Source organism: Ranitomeya variabilis, chromosome 4 (genome assembly GCF_051348905.1).
Source record: "Ranitomeya variabilis isolate aRanVar5 chromosome 4, aRanVar5.hap1, whole genome shotgun sequence".
Lineage (NCBI taxonomy): Eukaryota > Metazoa > Chordata > Amphibia > Anura > Dendrobatidae > Ranitomeya > Ranitomeya variabilis.
Genome location: NC_135235.1, coordinates 531,370,592 through 531,390,356, shown reverse-complemented (window position 1 = coordinate 531,390,356; position 19,765 = coordinate 531,370,592). Strand labels below are relative to the sequence as shown.

Sequence of the window (19,765 nt, the reverse complement as noted above, 5' to 3'; positions counted from 1 at the left end):
TTTTTATGTAAAAACCTTGGTGGACAACCCTCTGACTCTCAGACAGGCTCTTAATGGCCCCCGGCTCTGAGAACAGGCTTGATCACCAATACACCAGCATTGTTACAGTTTGCACTGGATCTCTGTATTGTCAGCGGAATACTAACCTGAGAGGACAGTAGCTGCCACGATGGCGGTCCTTCACATGAAGGATGTTGGAATTCGTCACTTTTCCTTCCCTTTATACATCAATCCTCAGGGAAAAGCTGAGCATTCAGTTCTGCATGCTGCAGAAGACAAGATGTCGGCCCTTTATGGGCCAGTCTGGCCCTGATACCATCACCTTCTCACCTGATCTGAGATTGGGGAACTAAAGGAACATTAAACCTAAAGTGACTAGATTGTGAAAAAAAAACCTTGTAATGTTTCTCACATATCTTCTTCCGCAGATTCCACAGGTTCTCTCAAAACTGAAGAAATTCTGGCAAGTAGAGCAGGTAGGAATCCGTAAGAAGAATAGAAGTGATGCACACACGTATAATTGTCATTTGGCGATTGTGATCTGTATTGTTACCGTTCCGTCTCCTGTAGGATTTCAGTGAGGACATGAACACTGCTTTCGAGTATCTCCTCAATCTTACCCCGTTATTGGACAAAGCTGACCAGAGATGCAAGTAAGTGGTTCGATGCCCTTTTAAGCTTTTTATTACCTTTCATTATAAGATTATTTCATGCGACAACTAAACAAGGGTGCCCGTCCCTAAAATAATGTGTACAGGGAGCACAGAGCAGCCCTCCTGGTCCTTTCTTACAGAAAAGCTAATGTGGCCATGATGTGCATGTATGTATGAAAGCGAGTCAAGTAGTAGTGGAAAGCCCCTTTAAAGAATCTGCTGCTGGTGTCTTGGATCCGGGACACCTTCAGGGATCTTGTGGAGTCCTTGCCTGGGTGGGTCAGAACTGTTCTGCTGGTATGTGCAGGACCTAAATGATAGGGAAATAAGATGGTGAGCCGCTGTCTCACACATGGCCACATTTCCTGGGAAATCAGTTATTCTGGCAGTATGTTTTTGGAGTGTTTAGGAAAGTCACTTTATTAGGTTCATGGTCAATATTTGGGCCGCATGGTGGCTCAGTGGTTAGCATTGCAGCCTTGCAGCGCTGGGGTCCTGGGTTCAAACCCCACCAAGGACGACATCTGCAAATAGTTTGTATGTTCTCTCCGTGTTTGCGTGGGTTTCCTCTGGGGTCTCCGGTTTCCTCCCACATTCCAAAGACATACTGATAGGGAATTTAGATTGTGAGCCCCATCGGGGACAGCGATGATAATGTGTGCAAACTGTAAAGCGCTGCGGAATATGTTAGCGCTTTATAAAAATAAAGATTATTATTACTATTCATCCTGGTATTGTATTGTACCTGTCTCCTCAGCTGTGACTGCGTCAGTCTGTTACTCCAGGAGTGTAATAAGCTCGGCCTGCTCTCTAATGATCACCTGAATCACCTCGTGGCTAAAAGGTACTGTCCTCCTCGCACTCACAGCTTTATTTCCAGCCATTTTATCATGATGATCATCACATTTATTTTTCCTTAGATCTGCTGATCGAGAACAGGCTCCTCGCTCATCGGAAAGCTCTGCCATTCAACCCAATCCAGGCCTGATTCTCCGGGCAGAACCCACAGTCACCAACATTCTCAAGGTAGGTGCGGGATCGTTGCTATAGAGCGGTTCCTCTCGTCCCCTTGGCTTATGGTTACACACCATGGCTCCTGGTTATATGCTCTTTCTGTATTCCAGACAATGGACGCCGATCATTCCAAGTCTCCGGAAGGTCTTCTGGGCGTCTTGGGACATATGTTGACCGGGAAGAGTCTGGACCTCCTATTGGCTGCTGCAGCTGCCACCGGAAAACTGAAATCTTTTGCTCGTAAATTTATCCAGTGAGTAATAATACATGGTGGAGAAACGCTTCGCGGTAATGTGGCTCTAGACTGACTTATAGATAATATTTTTACTGTTCCTCCAGGCTGAATGAATTTACCCGGCATATAAGTGCTGAAAGCAGTAAGTTTTGAAGATTCATCAATGATTTGACTCTATGCAGTCAATGTTTTCAGTTTGGATTAGATTATTAGGTGACTCCAATGTGTATTTTTATTTCCTTTTTCAGCAAAAGCCGCTGCTACCCGTGCTCTTCTGTTTGATATCTCCTTTCTAATGCTGTGTCATGTGGCACAGACCTATGGCTCTGAGGTACTACATTCACCAGCAACTTCTATCCGCTATGGTTTCTAAATGTACATGGAATTGCAGTGAGGTTATAAAGAGTAATTTGATATTCTGGCCACCAGGGGGAGCTGTTGATCCATAAATTTCCTGCAGTCAGCCTGATGTTGGTGACAATGGGGATAATGGGTTTGCAGAGCGCCTACATCCTATTCGCTAAATGCACAGATAGAGCAAGTCATAAAAAGGTTTATAGGTTTATTGGGTGAGGAATGGGTCTGCACGCACTAAATGCACAGATGGGGAGAGTCATATATATATATATATATACTATACATACAGTGTAAATGTGTGTGTATGTGTATATATATATATATATAGATAGATAGATAGTGTGTGTATGTATGTATGTATGTATGTATGTATATATATATATATATATATATATATATATATATATATGTATATATATATATGTATATGTATATATATATATATGTATATGTATATATATATATTTATGTATATATGTATATATATGTATTTATATATAATATATATACTATCACCGTCTGTAACCTTATAGATATATTAAAAGAAAGCCTCTACCTAAACTGTTCCATTTTCTCAGTGAGAATGTAGGGCTGGGGGAAGAGAGATGGGGTTTTCATGCCTTACAAAAACAATCCTTGTATTACAGATGATCCTGTCGGATGGGAATGCTGGTGGAGAGACGCCATTCTTCGAAAGCTGGATGCAGACATGTATGCCCGGAGAGGGCAAAGTGCTAAACCCAGAGCACCCCTGCTTCCGCCATCCTGATATCCCCAAAGTGGAGGCCTTGGTAGCTCTGCTCAATACAGCTTCCGAGATGAAGTTGGTGTATGTATTGTTATGATTGTCAGTAAAGAAATTGAATGTCGAGTGTCGTCTAGCTTTACACGTACCAGTACATGCCAGGCTCTGTACAGATGGCCTTTATTTTCTGCCCACATAGGACAAGCAGACACTTTTACATTCTATCTGGATATTAACGTTTTTATTTTTTCTTGCAGTCAGACAAAGTGGCATGAGGTCTGTCTTAGTATTCCTGCAGCTATTCTGGAGGTGCATAATGCCTGGGAGAACGGAGTCCTGTCCTTTGAGGCCATACAGGTAGAAATCTGTTGGTAGATATCCGGGCATCTGCCATCTACTTATATTAACACATCAATGTTAGTCCTTGCTTTTATTTTTTTATAACATGCAAGCTTTGGAATGCATGTGTTTTTCCATAGTTTCCTTAAGTTTTTGGACTATAGGTTGCGCTTTATTATAAGACTCACCCCAGGTTTAGACATCAGAACATAGGAAAACTTCTCTGGTGGTGTAAATGCTCAATTTCACCAGGGGTCGATAAAGTGCTCCATAAGGAGGTAAGAGGTTAACAACCAGCTCCTGTTAGTGGATCCTTGCTGCAGTCATATTAGCACATAAGTTTTCAATGCACACAACCCTGCTGCATGGACGGTAGATGCACACAGCTCTGCCACATCAACCGTGTTTGTAATTTGTTTGTGTGCTGTATATACAGTACAGAGCAAAAGTTTGGACACACCTTCTTATTTAAAGATTTTTCTGTATTTTCATGACTATGAAAATTGTACATTCACACTGAAGGCATCAAAACTATGAATTAACACGTGGAATTATATACTTAACAAAGTGTGAAACAACTGAAATTATATTTTATATTTTAGGTTCTTCAAAGTAGCCACCTTTTGCTTTGATGACTGCTTTGCACACTCTTGGCATTCTCTTGATGAGCTTCAAGAGGTAGTCACCAGGAATGGTCTTCCAACAATCTTGAAGGAGTTCCCAGAGATGATTAGCTCTTGTTGGCCCTTTTGCCTTCACTCTGCGGTCCAGCTCACCCCAAACCATCTCGATTGGGTTCAGGTCTGGTGACTGTGGAGGCCAGGTCATCTGGCGTAGCACCCCATCACTCTCCTTCTTGGTCAAATAGCCCTTACACAGCCTGGAGGTGTGTTTGGGGTCATTGTCCTGTTGAAAAATAAATGATGGTCCAACTAAACGCAAACCGGATGGAATAGCATGCCGCTGCAAGATGCTGTGGTAGCCATGCTGGTTCAGTATGCCTTCAATTTTGAATAAATTCCCAACAGTGTCACCAGCAAAGCACCCCCACACCATCACACCTCCTCCACCATGCTTCACAGTGGGAACCAGACATGTAAAGTCCATCCGTTCACCTTTTCTGCGCTGTACTAAGACACGGTGGTTGGAACCAAAGATCTCAAATTTGGACTCATCAGACCAAAGCACAGATTTCCATTGGTCTAATGTCCATTCCTTGTGTTCTTTAGCCCAAACAGGTCTCTTCTGCTTGTTGCCTGTCCTTAGCAGTGGTTTCCTAGCAGCTATTTTACCATGAAGGCCTGCTTCACAAAGTCTCCTCTTAACAGTTGTTGTAGAAATGTGTCTGCTGCTAGAACGCTGTGTGGCATTGACCCGGTCTCTAATCTGAGCTGCTGTTAACCTGCAATTTCTGAGGCTGGTGACTCGGATAAACTTATCCTCAGAAGCAGAGGTGACTCTTGGTCTTCCTTTCCTGGGGCGGTCCTCATGTGAGCCAGTTTCTTTGTAGCGCTTGGTGGTTTTTGCAACTGCACTTGGGGACACTTTCAAAGTTTTCCCAATTTTTCGGACTGACTGACCTTCATTTCTTAAAGTAATGATAGCCACTCGTTTTTCTTTACTTAGCTGCTTTTTTCTTGCCATAAAACAAATTCTAATAGTCTATTCAGTAGGACTGTCAGCTGTGTATCCACCAGACTTCTGCACAACACAACTGATGGTCCCAACCCCATTTATAAGGCAAGAAATCTCACTTATTAAACCTGACAGAGCACACCTGTGAAGTGAAAACCATTCCCGGTGACTGCCTCTTGAAGCTCATCAAGAGAATGCCAAGAGTGGGCAAAGCAGTCATCAAAGCAAAAAGGTGGCTACTTTGAAGAACCTAGAATATAAGACATAATTTCAGCCGTTTCACACTTTTTTGTTAACTATATGATTCCATATGTGTTAATTCATAGTTTTGATGCCTTCAGTGTGAATGTACAATTTTCATAGTCATGAAAATACAGAAAAATCTTTAAGTGAGAAGGTGTGTCTAAACTTTTGGTCTGCACTATATATATATATATATATATATATATATATATATATATATATATATATATATATATATATATATATATATATATATATATATATATATATATATATATATATATATATATATATATATATGTGTATATGTATATATATATATGTGTATATGTATATATATGTATATGTATATATGTGTGTGTGTGTGCATATAACAACTATGCCGCAGACAATAGTAATAGTATTTCTTACAACAACTAAAACTCTGCTGCCTACAGGCACAAGTATGTATATATATATATATATATATATATATATATATATATATATATATATATATATATATATATATATATATATATATATATATATATATATAGCTCTGCTGCATACGCGCATACTTACATACAGTTCTGCTACATCCACTGTATCCTATACTGATTTTAGTGATTAGTGTAGTACCAGGTATTCGTCTTGCTCCAGTGTTGAGTTGTGCAGCATGGTACAGGTCCCATTCAGTTGTAGTGATGTGCAGGTCCTGATAGCTTTCTCTCCTGCCCTGCACCAATCAGACTGATCTGTGTTGGGCAGGAAGGGAGAGCTGTGCAGCTGCATAGTTCTCTCAGTGATGGGTAAGGACGCCATATGAGCGCTCCTCTTTATCGTGCTGCCTCCAGTCTATAAGATGCTCTCACTTTTTAACAAGATTTTTTTTCATCTTAAAAAGTCTGTATTTATAGTAAAAAAAAATATGGTATATAGTGTACATGTGTTCTCAGTGGGGAGAGGGGAGTAACCCGCAGCTAGACACTTCTGCCGGCAGCTTTTCTCCTGTGAGAACAATGCTTCGGGGATGAAATTCAACGTGTCCAATCCTTGTCATCTGTCAGAGAGAGAGTTGGGCCCGTACACATAAGGTGATCAGTCGTCCCTTGTATGTGCTCTTTCGCCTTAGACCAGTTTCGCACTTCTTTGTGACATGCTCGGAGTACAGATCGGGGTGTCCAGATTGGCCAGGGGTCTACTGACCCGAGCTCGGTAGCCTTATAGACTACCACTCTGTAGTCAGACTGAAAAACACTTGCGTAAAACTAGAAAGAAGCCGGTATTTTTAGATGGAAAAGAATAAATAACGACTGCTGCCTATATCGGCCGGGATACATGTATACCCTCTTCTTTTACCTTTCTACCTTTTGATGCAGAGATATCAGTTTTTGCCCTTTATGTTTTGTATTACAGAAAATCACAGACAACATTAAAGGGAAAGTCTGTAGCCTGGCCGTGTGTGCGGTTGCCTGGCTGGTGGCTCACGTTCGCATGTTGGGTCTGGACGAGAGGGATAAGTCTCTGCAGATGATCCGGCAGCTGGGGACCCCTTTGTATGGTGACAACATGCTGCAGTTTTATAGTGAGCGGTGAGTGGCGCACTCCTTATAATATCACTTTATTACACTCTGTTGGTCTTGCACACAGGTGCTCCTCCATCTTTTTACATCTTGAATGATTGTGTCGTGTTTGACCACTTGCGTTTTCTCCCCAGAGTGATCATCATGAGTTCCATCCTGGAGAACATGTGTTCTGAAGTTCTACAACAAACAGCCACTCAGATCAAATTTTCGGTGATTGGAAGTGAGCCGGTGCCTTACGTCCACCGCCTGCCATCCAAAAAGCCAATCAAAGAGGTCTTACATGGAGCCTTCAGCACCACTTTGGAGAAGGGCTGGGTGGACATCAGATCTCTTCACATCTTTGACACCTTGCTCCACATGGGAGGTGTCTACTGGTTCTGCAACAATTTAGTAAAGGTGCGAAAAACGTATTTTATGATGCTGATTGCAGAAGACTCAGGCTTTGTGTTCATCGTATTTGTTAACTGAATAATGCCAAAATGTCCCTAGCGATGTTCACCTTCACTTTTCCAATTAGAAAATGCAGCTCATTGAACAATCACATAGCCTTTCACTGACCTTCGCAATGTGTCTGTAAAAATATGCATCAAGGTTCAGATGCTGTTCACGATTGCTTCATTAGTTTAATTGGGTTTATCATTCCTCCAATATTTTATTATTCATGGGTGGGCTAAATGAAGGCGGAAAGAAAATAAAAAAAAAGTGAAAGCCAGAGGCATAGCCACACACTGAACCCAGTTGCTGCTTTCTAGTAATTGTTTTATCTCACCTCCAAGCTGGATCCATAGTTACACTGCTCAGTACTGATGTATATTGCCTGTTCCTTTAATTTTATCTGTACAAGGGTGGACTAGTGAAATCCAATAATGTAGCATTATCTCTATTTTCTTCAGTTTTAATACATTTGAGAATATATATTTTTCACGTAATAGAATATTTTTGGCCAATCCTTGACAACAAAATGGTTGTCCACTACTGGATAACACTTTATTAATGTACACCTACCTCTCACTGAGTGGCTGCAGTGGTCACTTCACATAGATGAGAGCGGAGGAGCAGCACTGGTCTGGGAGGAAAGTGTAGATTTTTTTTTCTTAGTTTATGCCAATTCAGACTGCTGCATTTAAGGCATGCAATGCTGGTATCGCATCATTTAGGGTCCCCACCCCGGCACCCCTTCCTTTTGGAGTAAGGGTGACGATGGGCAGCCTGCTGAAGGAGTCCTTGGCTGCCATCTTGATACCACTTACTGCAGGTTCAAGTCTCCAAAGGGGACTAAAAAAAATAAAATAAAAAATATATCTTTTTTATTAATATAAAATTTTAAATCTATCTCGCCACTCCATTTCCAGTTTAAAAAAATGCAGAAATAAAAAAAAAAATGAACGTGTGATATTGCCATGTCCGTAAAAGTCTGACCTATCAGATTAAAAAGTGAGAAAAATTGAACCTCCAAAATTTTAATTGCTGTTTTTCCTCCCAAAAGTGAAATAAAAAGCAACCAAAACTTTGTCTCTACCCCAAAATGGCATCAATGAAAACATCATCTTTCCTCTTAACACCAAACCACATCGCGCAGCTTCTTTGATGGACAAATAAACTAAAAATAATAAAATGACAAGCACAGAAAATGGCGACACAAGCCAGTTCATTTTTCTTTTACAAAGCTCGGAATTCTTTACCACCAAAAAATTAAAACAAAAAAAAACTATACATGTTTGGAATCACTAATAACATTATGATTTATGTTATCAAGTCATTTTTACCGCTTAATGAACGTTATAAAATCAATGTCGGAAATGTTTGTTTTTTTTCTTAGCTCCATTTTTATTTTTGTTTTGTATTACATTATATGGTAAAATGAATGTTGTCATTCAAGAATTAAAAAAAAAAGTTATGACTTTTAGAGGACAAAAACAATGAAGCGTACCAAAAATCTTCCAATCGCCCAGTTATAAAGGGTCTGATAAGGGGTTGTCCAGTAGTAGAAGAGCCATTTAACATGAATGAGCTAAGAAACGTAAACCTGTTACATTTCTGATCGCTTTATGATGATTATCTGCTGCGTCGTGTAGCTCGCTGTTACTGGAACCGTTCCTAAAATAAGTGTTTTGTGATAAATCCCATTACACAGCGGGTTCAGTCCTCCATGCATTTACCGGCCCTTTAATAAAGCACTTTCCATTCCTACATAGGAAAGATTTCAATCAGGACTTACACAATGTTGCAAGGTATTGTGGCAAAGCTGGCCAAGATGAGAACAGTATTTGTAACTATTGATATGAGTTACCACTCTACAAAATTGGGCAATAATTAACCCTATAGTTTTATCATGGACTTTGGCAAATAAAGTAGAATGTGAATATTTCCATGAGGATTCATCATCTGCGGCAGAAGAAGAAACTGCATTGCGGGTCCTCTGCCAAAATGATACAGTCATGACAATCTGCCCTGAATGGTTTTTCATTTCCTTTTTTTATTTCTGGAGGGCACAGAAGCCCACCCAGTGCAGGTTGAAGACCCTCCCAGACTAGCAGATCAGGAGGACTTGGCAGCCCAACAAAGGGATGGCACAATGTAGATTTCTTTTTAAAAGATGTTTTTGAATATTTTTAATAAAATATCAATTCTTGGAAGTTTTGTGCAAAGGAGAAAGGTTCAAGGGTCATGTTCAAAATAAAAAAAAAAAAGTGGATTAGGCTACGTTCACATTTGCGGTCAGCGCCGCAGCGTCGGGCGCCGCATGCGTCATGCGCCCCTATATTTAACATGGGGGCGCATGGACATGCGTTGTGCTGCGTTTAGCGCCGCATGGCCGCAAGTGTTGGACGCAAGAAACGCATCAAGTTGCATTTTTTTTGCGTCCAACTTGCGGCCAAAAACGACGCATGCGGCGCAAAACGCAGCGTTTTAGCGTGCGTTTTGCCGCGTTTTTGTTTGCGTTGTGCGCTGCGGCGCACAACGCAAATGTGAACGTAGCCTTAATATTTGTCACCCTGTCCTTTCCTTGGCTAGGGCCTGCTGTAGTTTTCTGGTGGGCATTCCCCTGCTTCTCACTGGCAGATATGGTTGTGTATATTAAAGGGAACCTGTCACCACGTTTTTGGAAGATGGGATAAAAATAGCGTTAAATAGGGGCAGAGGTGGGCGTTACATTAGTGTGTGTGTTATGCGTTTATTACCCACCTAAGTTGCCGAAATAACTTTGCAAAGTCTCCGTTTTCGCCTGTCAATCAGGCTGGTCAGGTCACATGGGCGTGGTGTCTTCACCCAGATTTGGCGTAGTTTTCCGTTGGTGGCGTAGTGGTGTGCGCATGCCCAAAGTCCGGAATCCTCTTCCAGGGGATTTAAAATAGCGCGGTGTTCGTTATTGCATTGGTGATCGGTGGGCGCGGCCATCTTCCTTTGGCCGCGCGTGCGCAGAAGCGGCGCTCTGCTGGCCGCGGCTTCAGGAAAATGGCCGCGGGATGCCGCGCGTGCGCAGATGGATATCGCGGCGGCCATTTTCCTGAAGCCGCGGCCAGCAGAGCGCCGCTTCTGCGCACGCGCGGCCAAAGGAAGATGGCCGCGCCCACCGATCACCAATGCAATAACGAACACCGCGCTATTTTAAATCCCCTGGAAGAGGATTCCGGACTTTGGGCATGCGCACACCACTACGCCACCAACGGAAAACTACGCCAAATCTGGGGGAAGACAACGCCCATGCGACCTGACCAGCCTGATTGACAGGCGAAAACGGAGACTTTGCAAAGTTATTTCGGCAACTTAGGTGGGTAATAAACGCATAACACACACACTAATGTAACGCCCACCTCTGCCACTATTTAACGCTATTTTTATCCCATCTTCCAAAAACGTGGTGACAGGTTCCCTTTAAGTGTTAGGATATTGATGAGCCAAGAGGAATGGTCAAGAAGTGTGCCGTCACCATAGGGGCCGGTGATTCCAGACTTTTCCTTTTAAGCAGTTGTGTTCTTCTCTGCAGGAGCTGCTTAAAGAAACTCGGATGGAGTTTGCTGTGCGGGCGGTGGAGCTGCTGTATGCCATCTTCTGTCTGGACATGCAGCAGCTGACACTGACCCTCTTAGGCCATGTATTACCTTCTCTGTTAACCGACTCTTCCAAGTGGCACACACTAATGGACCCGCCGGGACGGGCATTGGCAAAGTGAGTACACCTACCCTTTAAGCATGCCGTCATGAATGTGTGCCACCCTCCTCCTCTTCTAAACTTTTCTTACAGATTGTCTGTCTGGTGTGCAATGACCTCATACTCCACCCATAATAAAGGACAACCATCCCCCCGACAGAGGAAAAGGCATAGAGAAGACATTGAGGTGCGTAACAAGCAATCGTTAGCTCCTAAGTCATCATCCCTGTGGAGGAGGAAGTCAGCGGTGCAAGAGCTTGACAGCTACGGGGTCCCTGCATACGCACCATCTTATAGGACGTTTGCATATAGAAAGGCTTTGAATAATACAATTAACAGTCACATCAAGTGGTTGTCCGATATAGAAGTATCATTAATTTAAAGGGAATCTGTCACCAGGTTTTTGTCACTTAATCTGAGAGTTAGAGACCCTGATTCCAACAGTAAATCACTTACTGGACTGCTGGCTGTAGTTTTTGTAAAATCACTGTTTTATTAGCGGGAGAATATCATTAGAGGACTAGTAAATCTACCGTCAGGTAGTCCTCCATATTCATGAGCTTTGTATAACTCAACTCCCAACACTGAAGATTTTTGTGTACACTGTGCATAGGCAGAAGGCTGCCAATCAGTGGTGTAGGCGGAGTTATGCAGAGCTCAGCATTCAGAGAACATGTAGATTTGCAGCAGAGAAATTTGATTTTATCAAAACTGCAGCAAACCGCCCAGTAAGTAATACATCGCTGGAATCCGGATTTCTGCACCTACATCATACTGCTGTCAGATGGGGTAGCAAAAACCCCGTGAAAAATTCCATTTAAGGTGTTGATGGACTTAATCTAAAAAATGGTGGCACCTACAGTGCAGGCTGCTCTAGAGTTCTGCCCCACCTTGGGATGCGATGCTTGCTCCATTTGGAAGTAACTCTTGTGATTGGCTGCAGCAGTTAGGCGCTTAGAAGAGCACATCCTCAGATGATCATCCCATGGCACACTCTTCGGTTCCTTCTGAACTGAGCAGCCATGGCTTCCGGGCTTGCCTCTTCATCCAAAGCTGTGGTCACGATTTCAATGGTTGCTATTGAAGACAGACAGCAGCGTAAATTAGATGCAAAATTGTGTGCAAGGTTGGACATATGGTTTAACGGTGTTTTGTAAGATTAGAAAAATATGGCTGCCTTCTGGAAACCACTCCATTCTTGTAAGGGGCAGTGTCTGGTAATATAGCTTTGTTGCTTTCCCATAAAAAGATACTGAGCTGCAATTTCAGACTTATATCAATTTTAAACGGTGACTGTACGTTCCGACAACTTAATCTTATTTTATAGAAAATGTAATAAATGGACAATTTTCAAATAACTTTGTTTAGAAATGACGTCTCCTTGCTACGTTGTCAGGTGTAATCAGGGCCGTATTTAGAGTTTCTGCTGCCCTAGGCACTTTTAGTGCTGCCTCCCCCTTTGGTGAGTATGACACTATCGGCAGTGACTTTGGCATAAATCGCTGATGTGAAAGTCGCCTTTTGCAGCAGATCCGGCAGTTTTTCTGCATGTGCCGCGTAACGGATCACTTACGGCAGCACTGCGTTCAGCCTCATTCATTTTCTATGGGATTTGTGGACATTTGTGGCACTTGCCGCGATCCGGCAAATGCGGTATCATACTTCCCAACTTTTGAAGAAGGGAAAGAGGGATAAAGTTTGCGGTGCGCTACTGCAAATTTTAGGCCACGCCTCTGACCACACCCATTTCACAACTAGTCACACCCATATCCATGCCCCAACCACACCCATTTAGTACTGCTGATCACACTATTTCATAAACAATAATTATAAACAAAAAAAAATATGGCCACACTGTGCTCCATACTGTATAACGACCCCACATGATACTCCATACTGTATAACGACCCCACATGATACTCCATACTGTATAATGGCCCCACATGATGCTCCATACTGTATAATGGCCCCACATGATGCTCCATACTGTATAATAGCCCCACATGATGCTCCATACTGTATAATGGCCACACATGATGCTCCCTACTGTATAATGGCCACACAGTGCTCTATACTGTATAATGGCCACACATGATGCTCCATACTGTATAATGGCCACACAGTGCTCTATACTGTATAATGGCCACACATGATGCTCCATACTGTATAATGACCACACATAATGCTCCATACTGTATAATGGCCACAGATGATGCTCAATACTGTATAATGGCCACACATGATGCTCCATACTGTATAATGGCCACACATGATGCTTCATACTGTATAATGGCCACACAGTGCTCTATACTGTATAATGGCCACACATGATGCTCCATACTGTATAATGGCCACACAGTGCTCCATACTGTATAATTGCCCCACATGATGCTCAGTACTGTATAATGGCCACAGTGCTCCATACTGTATAATGACCCCACATGATGCTCCATACTGTATAATGACCCCACATGATGCTCCATACTGTATAATGGCCACACATGATGCTCCATACTGTATAATGACCCCACATGATGCTCCATACTGTATAATGGCCACACATAATGCTCCACGCTGTATAATGGCCACACATGATGCTCAATACTGTATAATGGCCACACATGATGCTCCATACTGTATAATGGCCACACATGATGCTCCATACTGTATAATGGCCACACATGATGCTCCATACTGCATAATGGCCCCTCCCTTCCATCTTGTATGCATGGCTCATCTCCCCCCTCCCATCCTGTATGCATGGCTCATCTCCCCCCCCCCCCTCCCATCCTGTATGCATGGCTCATCTCCCCCCCCCTCCCATCCTGTATACATGGCTCATCTCCCCCTCCCATCCTGTATGCATGGCTCATCTCCCCCTCCCATCCTGTATGCATGGCTCATCTCCCCCTCCCATCCTGTATGCTTGGCTCATCTCCCCCTCCCATCCTGTATGCATGGCTCATCTCCCCCTCCCATCCTGTGTGCATGGCACATCTCACCCCCTCCCATCCTGTATGCATGGCTCATCTCCCCCTCCCATCCTGTATGCATGGCTCATCTCCCCCTCCCATCCTGCATGCATGGCTCATCTCTACCCCCCCCGATCCTGTATGCATGGCTCGGCTCCCCGTTCTCCTTCAGCTCCTTGGGCTGGCGGTTGGGAGGTGACCCCGGACCTTAATTTAAAAAGAAAAAAAACTTGCTCAGGTGCCGCCCCCCGCGTCGTCCCGCTTTAGGCACGTGCCCTCAAGTGCCTAGTGGCAAATACGGCCCTGGGTGAAATCTGTCTCTATCAGCAGAAACACCAGGACGGGTTAAGGAACTGGCGGCGGGGCTTTGTCTGTGCTCTTGCTCTCCTGTCTGTCATATTGTGTTCACCTACTCAGAAATAGGAAACTTGCACTTTTCATACATAAATGTAATTATTTATGGTTTATGTTGAATCCAGTGTATGGAATGTACAGTGGAGAAATTTGATAACTGCCGATTTAGCAAGTTTTCCCTCCTGGTCTGTAATTTTTATCGTAGGTACACTTCAACTGCGAGTGACAGACTCTAAAAATCAAAACCAGAAAATCACATTATGTGATTTTTAATAAACTGCATTTTATTTCATGAAATAAGTATTTGATACAATAGAAAAGCAGAACTTAATATTTGGTACAGAAACCTTTTGTTTGTAATTACAGAGCTCAGACACTTCCTGTAGTTCTTCACCAAGTTTGTATACACTGCAGCAGGGATTTTGGCCCACTCCTCCATACAGATCTTCTCCAGATCTTTCAGGTTTCAGGGCTGTCGAAGGGCAACATTGACTTTCAGTTCCCTCCAAAGATTTTCTGTTGGGTTCAGGTCTGGAGACTTGCTAGGCCACTCCAGGACCTTGAAATGCTTCTTACAGAGACACTCCTTAGTTTCCATGACTGTGTATTTTCGGTCATTGTCATGCTGGAAGACCCAGCCACGACCCCTCTTCATTGCTCTTACTGAAAGAAGGATGTTGCTGGCCAAAATCTTGCGTTACATGATCCCCATCCATATTCCCTTGACTACAATGCAGTTGTCCTGTCCCCTTGACAGAAAAGCACCAAAATATGATGTTTCCCCCACCATGCTTCACGGTTGGGACGGTGTTTATGGGGATGTACTCATCATCCTTCTTCCTCAAAACACAGCGAGTGAAGTTGATACCAAACAGCTCTATTTAGGTCTCATCTGACCACATGACCTTCTCCAAGTAATTTTAACTTGTCCCAAAATAACGGCAGCAGGACTGTGCTTTGACATTGGTTTTGGGAAAAATGACAGGTGCACCTTAAGTAGTTTTTCTATGCTTTCTATTAGTTTTTTCTATGCTTTCAAGGTGTTTCTGAAGACCATGCTGAGGTGTGTAATCAATCATTGAACACTGTAGGTGAGATACCAAATGCAAAAGGCGAAAAGTGGGAGTCGTGTCGTCGAAAGGAGTGGGGCCTAATATTTGACACCATGCACCAAAATTTTCAAGCACAATTTTAGCCAACTAATAAAGGATGTAAACTAAGATTAGACTGTCTAATGGGGCACCAGATTTATCAAACATCATGAACCACAATGATAAATGTGCCGCGTTTTACGACTGTCTAGTCTTAGTTGGTACTGTTTTAGAAATAGACAGTTTTGGTATTTCTGCCCCTGTATCTTGCTCTTGCATCGTACTTTACACTACTTGTAAAAATATTAATTTATTTCACAATGAGAAATGGTTTCCTGGATTATGATGATGACAACCGTCATAGAATGATGTAAATTGTCAGAATGCCAAAGAAGAATGTCAATTTAACTAATATGTTCTTCCTTGTAGGATTACAGCAGCCTCTTCCCATTGGATGATAACCAGCAGTCCAAACTAATGCGACTTCTCAGCTCCAATGACGAGGAGCACTCCGTGCAAGCCAACCCCAGTAAGTAGCGTCTTCCTGGCACATACAGGGATTTCTTCACCACCATGGTTCTTGTCAATAGATGAAAGTAACATAGACACATCCTTTCTGTGTAACGTGTGGGGCCTCCGGCTAATTATCACTTGAATGGACGTTTGTGTAGCTTTTCATCTGGAATTACTAAACTCATCTGGTTCCCTTATGTTGCTTTACGGCTCTCTAGAATTAGAAATTTGATGGTTGGATTGAGTTACTATATTACCAGGAATACCATTGAGGTAAAGCTGAAACCTGGATTTGATTTAGATGCTTAAGGGTATGTGCACACGTCCGGATTTCTTGCAGAAATTTCCTGAAGAAAACCGGAAATTTTCTGCAAGAAATCCGCATTTTTTTTTTGCGTTTTTTTTCCGTTTTTTTCGCGTTTTTTTTAGCATTCTGCAAGCGTAATTAGCTTGCAGAATGCTAAAGTTTTCCAAGCGATCTGTAGCATTGCTTGGAAAGCTGACTGACAGGTTGGTCACACTTGTGTGACCATCTTTTTACTATAGATGCAGCTTATGCAGCATCTATAGTAAAAGATAGAATGTTTAAAAAAAAATAAAAAAAATAAAAAAAATGGTTATACTCACCCAGACATCTCCTCAGCGGCGTCCGTTCCTCTTCCTATAGCTGCTGTGCGTGCAGGACCTTCCATGACGTCGCCGTCATGTGAGCGGTCACGTGAGCGGTCACATGACCGCTCACGACCAATCACAAGACAGTGACGTCATCACAGGTCCTTCACCGCACAGCAGCTATAGGAACCGAAGCGGCAGCATGCAGCGGTGAGGCGGGAAGACATCGAGGGTGAGTATAGGACTATTTTTTATTTTAATTCTTTTATTTTTTACCAATTATATGGTGCCCAGTGCGTGGAGGAGAGTCTCCTCTCCTCCACCCTGGGTACCAACCGCACATAATCTGCTTACTTCCCGCATGGTGTGCACAGCCCCGTGCGGGAAGTAAGCAGATCAATGGACTCCTAGGTGTGCGGAATCCCCGCAATTTCGCATTTTTAATGAACATGTTGCTTTTTTTTCCGCGATGCGATTTTTTCGCGGAAAAAATCGCAACATTTGCACAAAAAATGCGGAATACTCTGAAAATAATGGGAGGCATATGTTAGCGTTTTTTTCGCGTTTTTATCACGTTTTTATAGCGAAAAAAACACGAAAAAAACGTGAAAGATCCTGAACGTGTGCACATGGCCTAAAGGGTAGTCTGAGATAGCAAAAATCTTTAACAACCTCACCCACACCCTTCATGAACAACATCACTCTTGACCTTGGTGTTTTTTATTGCAACCCAATTAATGAATAGTAAGTAGGGTAACAACACTGTCCCCAGAAAATATTAAAGTTGTATTTTCATGTGTCTTAGTGATGACATATCACTAGCATATCAGTTATCGCCATCCTGAAATGCAACATACATGTATGTCACAAGTCGGATGCAGGTGTATGGATCGTAAGAGGAGCGCGTATGAAAAAAGGTCTACTCTAGTACATTATAGTGCTGGCAGAAGGCTAATCAAGGGGAGTCACTCACTGAAAGAAATAGATGGCACATCACAGAGCATGAGAATCGGACAGATTAGACTGGTATGAATCACAAAAGTAGTTTTATCTCCTTATGGGGGATTAGGGCAGGAATTAGGAACCATTCTTTTACTCTTGGTTTTGGTAAAATGCTAAAAAATGAAAAGTTCCAGCTCCTATAGTGCTGGCAGAATGCTGATGAAGAGAAGCCACTGAAGGACGTAGGTGGCATGTTACAGAGCATGAGAATTAGGACAGATTACTAACGTTGTACATACCAGTCTAGTTTTATCATGTTATGAGGATGAGCGCAGGAGGAACCACTGTTTGATTTTGGGTAAAATGATAGAAAAAAAATGTTCCAGCCCCTGTAGTTCTGGCTGAATGCTAATGAAGAGGAGACACCTACTGAAAAAAGTAGATGCTGGCAAGTCACAGAGCATGAGAATCAGGACAGTTCCTGCACAGAGTAGACTGTTAGGTAGCTTAATACTTTTTTTTACATGTGGGTCAGTTAGGGCTAGAGGAACCATGCTTTTACTCTGGTTTTGGGTAAAATGGTAACAAAAAAAGTTCCAGCCTCTATAGTGCTGACAGAATGCTAATAAAGGAGAGCCAACTACTGGAAGAAGTAGGTGCCAGCTGTGTTATATGGCCAGCACCTACCTCTAACAGCCGGGCTTGACCCAACCTGCAGTGTATGGTGTTTTATTTCCTGGACCCCAAGAGAAAACGTTTGGGGACTTTGTCTCTATGATGTATTCTATAAAATGGATCATCTTCTCTGTGCATAAACAGAAATGAGATTTCTGGACGATCCTTTTGTAATTGAGCTCATGTTACACGTGCAGCCCAAGGTTTTCCACCTTGTTATCCAGCTGCCAATCCTTTGATTCTTTCACATCATATCCTGGTGGCAGTGGAGACGCACCCATCCGCGGCATCTTGAGAATTCCCCTCTGGGAAGACAATAGTCCTGGCTCATGGTCTTGGCACCGTGACATGACAGGTTCTCATGAATAAATAAAGCCGATATTTCCCCACTATTTCATGTCGGTAGCTTCCTCTTTCTTACTTATTGTGCGATTCTTCTCACCTGTCAGGATTTCTGTATAGTATTGTTCTGTGGCCATACTACTGGCTGGCACATGTACCGGCGGGCTGTCTCGGGAATTTTGGGATTTGCCACTTTTCTTTGTAACAAAGCATTATTATTCTGAAGTCACTGTCGGCACAGTCTGCTCCTGTTATATCTTGTCACAATTTGACCTTTGCATTTAGGGGTTAATGTACGACAAGTGCTACTACACATAAATCATCATGCATCAGGGGGTGCACGTCTACCCGAAAAAGAAAATGGGAAACCCGCTCCAGTCCTCCATCTACCCTATTACAGGGCTACTCTGATTGCCATGGAGCTCCAGAGAAATGTAACAAGCCACATCGTTCTTGGCAAACCAAATAAAGGAGTAAAAGGGGCTGTCCAGTGTCCTGTCATTAATCAATTCCCGTCATAACAATTTTTTGTTGTTTTTTTCAACCAGAATTTTTTTAATTTTCATATCAACATAGCTGTATGAGGGTTTGTTTTTGCACAGGATGAGCTGCAATTTTTGGAAGGGATTATGTAATCAGAAAATGGCAGGTTGTTTAATTCAGATTTCAGTGTTAAATGTAAAAAATGGCAGTTTTTCTTTTTTTCGTATCAGAATCTATATTAAAAAAATTTAAACAAATCTTCCATGTTTCACAGTGACCAGAAGGGTTCATATACACTCTTACTTCCTGTCCTTGCAGAAAATTCACATGTACATTAGCAGCGATAGACTGAGTTGGACCCTATCTTTTGGATTGTAGCATCTAGTGAGCGTGTGCAATGATCTTTGTGAAGAGAGAGGGAGCAGGGTCAGCTGTGGCATCATCTACTGTGATTGGTGGATGCTGTGTTATCGGCTGTGTATAGGGTTTACCTGTCATTGCAATCCTGCCTCTGCTGATAAGGAAACTGCTGTTTTTTTTCCGGAAGGGATACAGGGTGAACAGTCACACCTGTATTCCCACAAGGCGGACTATGAGTACGGCGTGTACTGCCACCCCATATCCTCATAGATCCCTCTCCAGGAGCAAGAGTCTAGCACACAAGCATGCTCAGAAGTCCAGTCCTGGCTCCGTCCCCCACCCACTCGCCCACCAGAGCCTGTCGGTTGGAGGAGACGAGGACGTCCATCATCAGCTTCCATGGACGTCTGATGCCTGTCCCAAGTTTGAGGTTAGTAACGGACGACGTGGGATGTTTGTAGGTGAGTATTCTAGTCCCGG

At 42.8% G+C, this 19,765-nt stretch overlaps 1 protein-coding gene across 3 annotated transcripts in view; it reads left to right on the top strand.

Moving 5' to 3' along the window:
* The window catches only part of MED24 (mediator complex subunit 24), a 77,803-nt gene that overhangs the window by 38,775 nt on the left and 19,263 nt on the right, over nt 1–19,765 (top strand). For all 3 annotated transcript variants that reach the window (XM_077252373.1, XM_077252374.1, XM_077252372.1), the window contains exons 10-23: nt 429–476; nt 571–653; nt 1,411–1,497; nt 1,574–1,679; nt 1,778–1,920; nt 2,007–2,044; nt 2,151–2,233; nt 2,907–3,088; nt 3,262–3,361; nt 6,620–6,795; nt 6,921–7,185; nt 10,778–10,959; nt 11,035–11,128; nt 15,788–15,887. In XM_077252373.1, the coding sequence (XP_077108488.1) occupies nt 429–476; nt 571–653; nt 1,411–1,497; nt 1,574–1,679; nt 1,778–1,920; nt 2,007–2,044; nt 2,151–2,233; nt 2,907–3,088; nt 3,262–3,361; nt 6,620–6,795; nt 6,921–7,185; nt 10,778–10,959; nt 11,035–11,128; nt 15,788–15,887 (1,687 nt within the window). The remainder of the gene's footprint in view (nt 1–428; nt 477–570; nt 654–1,410; nt 1,498–1,573; nt 1,680–1,777; nt 1,921–2,006; nt 2,045–2,150; nt 2,234–2,906; nt 3,089–3,261; nt 3,362–6,619; nt 6,796–6,920; nt 7,186–10,777; nt 10,960–11,034; nt 11,129–15,787; nt 15,888–19,765) is intronic.